The following is a 6958-nucleotide window of genomic DNA, read 5'->3' as shown; positions in this document are numbered from 1 at the left end:
GGGATGGTGGGGGTGACTGGTCTTTGGAGGCACCAGGAGCTGCCTGAGGTGGGGTTAGGGATGTCTGAGGAGTAGGTGGGGACTCAGGGCTGGCAGCAGTGGTAGAGATAGGCCCAGGGACCACAGCAGGGGCAGCTGGAGCAGAGGCAGCTTGGTTTGGGCTCTTGGGCTTAGAGGGAGGTGGGGAGAAGGGGGCAGGCACCTTGGGGTGAGGAGGTATGACAAACCTGTCACCCAGGGCGGTCGACACGTGCGGACCAGAGCGGTCTGAGGGCGCCGGATCAGAGGAGGAGGAACATAGAGACGTGAGGGAGGAGGAGACCGAGGCCCCGGGAGATCGAAGGGAAGTGACACGCTCTGGTTTAGGGGGTTGGGCCTTGCCTGGGGAAGCAGGGGCCCCTGTTAGACCCTTGGGAGGGAGGGTAGGGGTACCACTTTGGCTCGAGTATCCACTGGAGGGTGAGAGTGTCCGTTCTGGGGAGCGTGGGGGACGCCGGGAGCCACCTGGAGACAAGCCAGGCACCCAGCTGCCTGCTGAGCTGGATGGACAGGGTGCTGCCCCCATCCCTTCTGACCCACCGCCAGTGGTGGGCGGCCGGGGCAGCTGTTGCTGCTGCTTCCGCTCGGGCTTGGGAGGCAGCCCCAGGGGCCCATCATGTGCTGGTGAGCTGCGCTGATGGAGCGAGTGGGTCCGACGGGGAGGTGGCGGGGGCCGCTTCAGCTTCCGTAGGGACACACTCCGGCCGGACAACTGGCCACCGCTCCGAATGCTGACAGTGTCCGAGGCCTCGGCAGTGCTGCCCCCGCTGGGAGAGCCCCTCCCGCTGCCCCCCAGGGGAGGGGGCACCACGTTACTGTTGGCCACAGAGCTCTCTGGCCGGCCCTCTGAGCCACCCTTAGAGGAGAGGGTGGAGCCGTCAGACACAATGGTCTCAGAGGACTGAGAGTGGCTCCAGGTGTCACTGGAGGAGGAAGGGTGGCGGCTGCGGGGCCGCGGGCTGGAGACCGAGGAGAAGTGGCCCAGCGAGCGGATGGAAGCCGGGCTGGCTGAGAGCAGGCTGCAGCGGCTCAGTGTGCGCAGGCTGCAGCGGCCCAAGGCCACCACGTCCACCGTGGGCGGCAGCACGGCGTGCGGGATCAGCTTCGACAAGTAGGTGGCCTGGGGCGAGATGGACATGGCCGGGCTCAGGGGTTCTGGAGGCCCTGCCCCTCCGGTCAGTCCGGGCACTGCTAGGGACATGGGCCGGGTCAATGGCAAGGGCCGGGCCCCCGTGGACCGGCCAACGAGCGTGTCATCCCGGTAGATGCGGTCAATGTGGCGCTGCAGCATGGCCTCTGCCTGGGCACCGGCCTCAGCCTCCGCCTCCAGCGCCTGCAGGGACACCCTGACCCCTGGCCCTGAGGCCGGGCCTGCCGGATGGCCATCCACCGTGGGGATGCGTACAATGTCCCGTGGACCGGGAGGCCGAGGAGTACCTGGTGCCTCACGTGCATTCCACAGGCCTGGAATGGACAAGGAGGGCGTGGGAGTCAGCAGAGGGGGTGGCCAGGGCTGCCCGCCCACAGCCTCCTCATCAGGCGCTCACCGAGTTCCTTCTGCACGTGCTGTGGCAGTCCCAGCACCGTGCTCCGCCGCTCCCGCCGCCGCCGCCCTGACTTTCCAGATGATTTGGGAAATGAGTCATGCGGTCGGAAGGTGGAGCCTGCAGGCGAGTCCAGGGAGAGAAACTGTTAGAGCAGATCTCGGGGCACATTCTGCAGAGCACAACTTTTATAGAATATTAATAAGAACTCTGTGAGAAAAGATTTCCACAGTCAAGTAGGCATGGGCAAAGCTGGGTTAAACAAAGCTATAGACACTTTTCTGCAAGCCTTCTGGAAGGCTTTACTAGGTCAATAATGATGATTTCCACTTAGCGAACACTTATTAAATGTGTTAGCATGCTAAACACTTGGCATTCGTTCCAATAAGGTACGTATTCTTATCCTCATTTTTCTAGAACATCAAACAGAAGCACAGAGAGGTAAAGGGTTGGCCCAAGATCACACAGCTGTAAATAGCAACACTAGGCTCAAAACCAGGTTTCTCAACTCTTCACTGTTCTGCTTTTCGGTTAATGCTCATTATGAACCTCCAAGAGGACACAGGGTACTATGTTTCCTGAATCCACTGAATCACAGTCTTGGGAAACACTAGATTAGGAGGAAAAGGGAAAGCTGCAGGTGCTGGGTGCCCACCACGCCCTCTCCTGCCCAACAATCCTGGCTGGTGAGTGGATTACCTTTGCGCTGGATCATCTCAGAGCGGACGGAGAGAGCATCCTCTGCCATGGAGCTCTCAGCTGTGTAGGACGTAGTCTGGCTGCAGAAGGAGATGCTATCATCATCTGGCCCGGTCCGGGAGGACTATTGGGGGAAGAAGGATCAGTCCAGAGGCGTGAGTGGGGCTTACCTTTGCCTCCTCAGGCTCCCCTTTGTAACTTCTGACTCAGATTCACCCCCCACCGACCTGCCCCAGCATCACCTAGCACTGAGCAGGCATCAGCTAGAGCTACCCTGGACCAGCCCTCGGGGGCATCTCGTCTAGCCTTTCATGATACAGAAAGGAAACAGATCCAGAAGGGTTCAAAGACATACTTGTCAGAGGTCAAGCAGGGAGAGAGGAATACATCAAGACTGAGCTGGGGGCAGGGCTCACCTGGATGCTCTGTGTGTCTCCATGGGCCCAGGCACCCTTGTTCAGTTTCTGTTTTTCTGAAAGGCATCAGAAAGGTACGTTGAGCTAGGCCCCTGACTTTGGGAGCTGAAAGTAGCACTGGAGAGAGGAGGAGGAGGTTACCTTGGTGCTGGAGGGAACGGAGCCCCTCCTGGGCCTGCGTGTGCAGCTCTTCCAGGTGAGGCGGTCGCCCACTGGGGAAGAAGACATTGTCCTGGTGCTCATCCACTGCAGACCCTAGCCCCTGGCCTGGCCCCACACTTAGTCGTTTGTCACTCTCAGCCTTGGCAGAGCCTGCTGGGAATGGAGGAGGAAGGAAAGTGAGCCCCAAAGGTATCTGGGCCCTAGGAAGGCACAGGCACTGCAACAAGGGCGCCCAGAGTGCACAGGGCACCTGCACATTCATGCAGTGCCTACTTCCCCCAGTCTGTACTCAACCCACAGTCCTGGGGTATACACTCAATATACACAGCCCCCAAGTACATACACAAGCTATAATCCAAGTGTACATATATCTGAGCACCCACACCACACAAAGGGCCCCATACAGGGCACACATGCCCACCATATATGCACACAACACCCACAGGCTTCATTCAGTATGTATACAAACACATAGCATCCAAGTAAAACCACATCTGTGTACCCACACCAAGAGCACACCCAGCCGCCACATATACACATGACACCCACAGTCCCCAGTCTGTATATGCACAAACAGTACCCAAATATACACACAACTGTCACTCAGGGCCCCATGCAAGACACTCCAGTGTACACATAGCCCGTAGCAAATACATTTCTCTTGTCTCCAGATCCTGAGCTCCACTTTACAGGAAGACAAACCACCTCCTTTGTACACCCCATTGGCCCAGGTCCAAGAAGAAGACACATGGGACACTAGGAAGGGGTGGGCACTAGCAAAGGTCATAACAAGCTTCCCAGGAAGTCCTGGGGTGTGGGCTAAGCCAAGGATATGGCCATTTGCGTCCCCTAATCACCCATGCAGCTGTCCCTCAGTGGAAGGACAGGCTGGGGAGGGGAGAAGAGGGACCCAAGCCACTTCACTCCCCCTGAGGCAGCTCCAGCCTCTCCTGGGGAACATTCCCAGGTATCCCCCTCTCCTGGAGGCCCAGGGCCCTGGTGCAGAGGAGCCAGGGGTCCATTACAAAGGATATTGTTACAGGCCCTGCCCATGGAGGAGCTGGGCATCTAATCCTGGGAATAGGGGCTGTGTCAGCACTTTGCAGCCCCAGCCCCCCTTTAAACGGAACCCACAACATAAGCAAAAGCTCTGGCAGGGTCATGTGACCTTGGCAGCACCTTGTGGAGGGACAGGAACAAAACAAGCCCTTTAAAGGGCCACGCCCCAAGATCAGGATCTTCAGTTCAGACACCTGAACTGCCCCTTCCGCCTTCCTTAACAGCCAAGCTCCTGCCCAGGGAATCCTCAGGAATCCCACAAGGTCAGAGCTAGGAGGTCTCTCAGAGATCCTCCTCTCCCCAACCTCCTGATTTTACAAGTCCACAAAAAGGCTCAAAGAGGAAAGGTCTTGCCTAAGGTCACCCAGCAAATTGGAGTCAGAGCCAAGACTAAACTCCACGTTTCCCGAGGGGACTCCTGAATCACACTCAAACTGGGGGCCCTCTGGCCCCCACATCTTAATCCAGGCCTGAAAGCCCAGTTCCTAGGAGGAGGAGGGCATAGGCCCCTCCCCTCAAAACTTCACCCCCAGGCCTCTAAACACGATTTCCCTGATCTGCTCCCCAACTTCCAGGGGTACTACTTTCCTTTCTACTCTGCTCCCCACATCCCATCCTCCCACACACACAGTGAGTTGACCCGGGAGGGGGTGCACTACCTCTTGGAACTGAGGTATTGGGATGTACCCAGTAAAGCGTGAGTACCCCTGGAGGAAGGCAATCTTGCCCGAGGACTGCGGGCTTCAAGGTCAGAGACACCTAGAGCCATCCTCTGAAACACAATCAGAAATCAAACAAAGGCAGTAGGAAAGCTGCTGGACAAAGGCACCGCGGCGGACAGGGGAGTCTGGCCTCATTACCAGCCCTCATCCCCCAACCCACTGCCTTCCCCGGCCTTGATCCCCCATTCTACGTAAGGGTCTGGCAAATGGGGGTGTCGGGGATCTCTTATCTCCCCCCCCAGCCACACCCACTCACCCTTCTTCTTGAAGAGCCCGAGGAGCGCCGGGAGGTGACGGCCCAGGAACACCACCATGACTGCCGACGCCACTCGGACCGTCCCTTACGTTGACCTCTCCAGAACGCCGGGCGATGCCTTCACCATAACCCAGCGCTGAGGGGATGAGTCTGCCCGCCCAGCCGCAGAGCGGCGGCTCCAGGCAGAGGAGGGGGAGGGGCTACTCTCCAGGTCCTCCTCCCACCTTCACCACTGATCCCGCCCATCTACCGACCCCGCCCCTCGAGTGCAGGGCAGGAGCAGGCACCTTCCCAGACTCCGACAGGGAAACTGAGGCCCGGAGTCTCTGGGTGCTCGGCTCTTGTGCAAAGGATGACTAGGAGGACCAAAGATACTCAATTCCAGGGGCATCCCACTACCCCTGTCCCCAAGTCCTTTTCTAAACAGTCATGAGCCAGAGCTAAGGCAAGGGTGCCGGCTGCCAGATGGTGGGTGGAAGAGCCACTAGACTAGACTTGGCATGGTGCCCACCCCCAAGTCCTCCTGGCTGGTGAGGGTGATTCCCTGGGGAAGGGGCTCACAGCATGGAGCAGCCAGGCAGAAGCCCAGGACTGCCTGGGCAGATGGCAAGGACACTGGCAGAGGTTCCTGGAGGAGCAGGAGCCAGCCCAGGGCACAGTGCTGGGAAGCCGGGGAGATGCCCAGAGCAGAATCACAGTGGCTGGTGCTAACAACCCCTCACGTGTATGTCCAGCCCCAGACTTTCCAGAGGATTATCTTCCCACTTCAGTAATGTAACATCAACAGCCAGAAAAGCACTGTAAACTCGCCAAGGTCACACAACAGAGGCAGGCCTTCAACACAGACCTCTTGCTTCTCCAGCCCAGGATTCTTCTCACTGGTCTCACTCTGTGACTCAGTGACTCTCTTGGATCACCAGACAGGGAGAACAGAATTAGCCATAGGTGAGGGCAGTAAGAGTGAGGGGCAGGAGGGAAGGTACTTGGAGGGAAGTCAGGTCCAGGTTCAAATCCAGCTCCATCACATACAAGTCATGACCTCACATGGAAACAAGGCTAAGAACTCCTCTTTATAAGATTGTTGTATCCATTCATTTAATCAGCAAATATTTATTAAACTAGTACTAGGGGCTACAGCTACTGGAAAACTTTTATCTTGTTCACCAGTATATCCCTAGTGTCTGGCACATACTATGAGTTCAATAAATATTCGATGAGGGGCTTTCCTGGTGCCGCAGTGGTTAAGAATCCGCCTGCCAATGCAGGGGATATGGGTTCAAGCCCTGGTCCGGGAAGATCCCACATGCCGCGGAGCAACTAAGCCCATGCACAACTACTGAGCCTGCGCTCTAGAGCCCGCGAGCCACAGCTACTGAGCCCGCGTGCCTAGAGCCCGTGCTCCGCGACAAGAGAAGCCACTGCAATGAGAAGCCCACGCACCGCGATGAAGCCCACGTGCAGCAATGAAGACATGACACAGCCAATAAATAAATAAATAAATAGTATAAATAAATAAATATTTGATGAATACACGAATGAGGTAAACTAGCAAAATAATTTTAGATAGTGAGGGCTGAGGAGATGTGACAGGAAGTGGGTGACTTTAGGGGGCATCAAGGAAAGGCTATTGGAACTGAGACCTAAAGAAGAAGCCAACCAGGGCAAGTGCTGGGCATAGAACCTTCTAAAAAAAGGCAACAGCAGGGACTTCCCTGGTGGTCCAGTGGCTAAGATCCACGCTCCCGAATGAGGTAAACTAGCAAAATAATTTTAGATAGTGAGGGCTGAGGAGATGTGACAGGAAGTGGGTGACTTTAGGGGGCATCAAGGAAAGGCTATTGGAACTGAGACCTAAAGAAGAAGCCAACCAGGGCAAGTGCTGGGCATAGAACCTTCTAAAAAAAGGCAACAGCAGGGACTTCCCTGGTGGTCCAGTGGCTAAGACTCCACGCTCCCAATGCAGGGGGCCCGGGTTTGATCCCTAAGGGAACTATATCTCACATGCTGCAACTAAGAGTTCGCATGCCGCAACTAAAGATTCTGCATGCCGCAATGAAGATC

The 6958-nt window shown here is 56.8% G+C and overlaps 1 protein-coding gene across 1 annotated transcript in view; it reads right to left on the bottom strand.

The window, feature by feature from the left end:
* NHSL3 (NHS like 3) overlaps window positions 1-5079 on the bottom strand; it is a 7632-nt gene extending 2553 nt beyond the window's left edge. Inside the window, exons 1-4 of the mRNA XM_007468689.1 lie at window positions 4898-5079; window positions 2840-3010; window positions 2699-2754; window positions 2283-2406 (exon numbers count right to left, since the gene is read on the bottom strand). Coding sequence (XP_007468751.1) covers window positions 2283-2406; window positions 2699-2754; window positions 2840-3010; window positions 4898-4955 — 409 coding nt within the window. The 5' untranslated portion in view covers window positions 4956-5079. The remainder of the gene's footprint in view (window positions 1-2282; window positions 2407-2698; window positions 2755-2839; window positions 3011-4897) is intronic.
* Between the last annotated feature and the right edge of the window lie 1879 nt (window positions 5080-6958).

This window comes from Lipotes vexillifer, unplaced genomic scaffold (assembly GCF_000442215.2).
Source record: "Lipotes vexillifer unplaced genomic scaffold, Lipotes_vexillifer_v1.1 scaffold1261, whole genome shotgun sequence".
Lineage (NCBI taxonomy): Eukaryota > Metazoa > Chordata > Mammalia > Artiodactyla > Lipotidae > Lipotes > Lipotes vexillifer.
The sequence above is the reverse complement of the archived record's forward strand: the minus strand, read 5'-3'. Positions and strand labels throughout refer to the sequence as shown.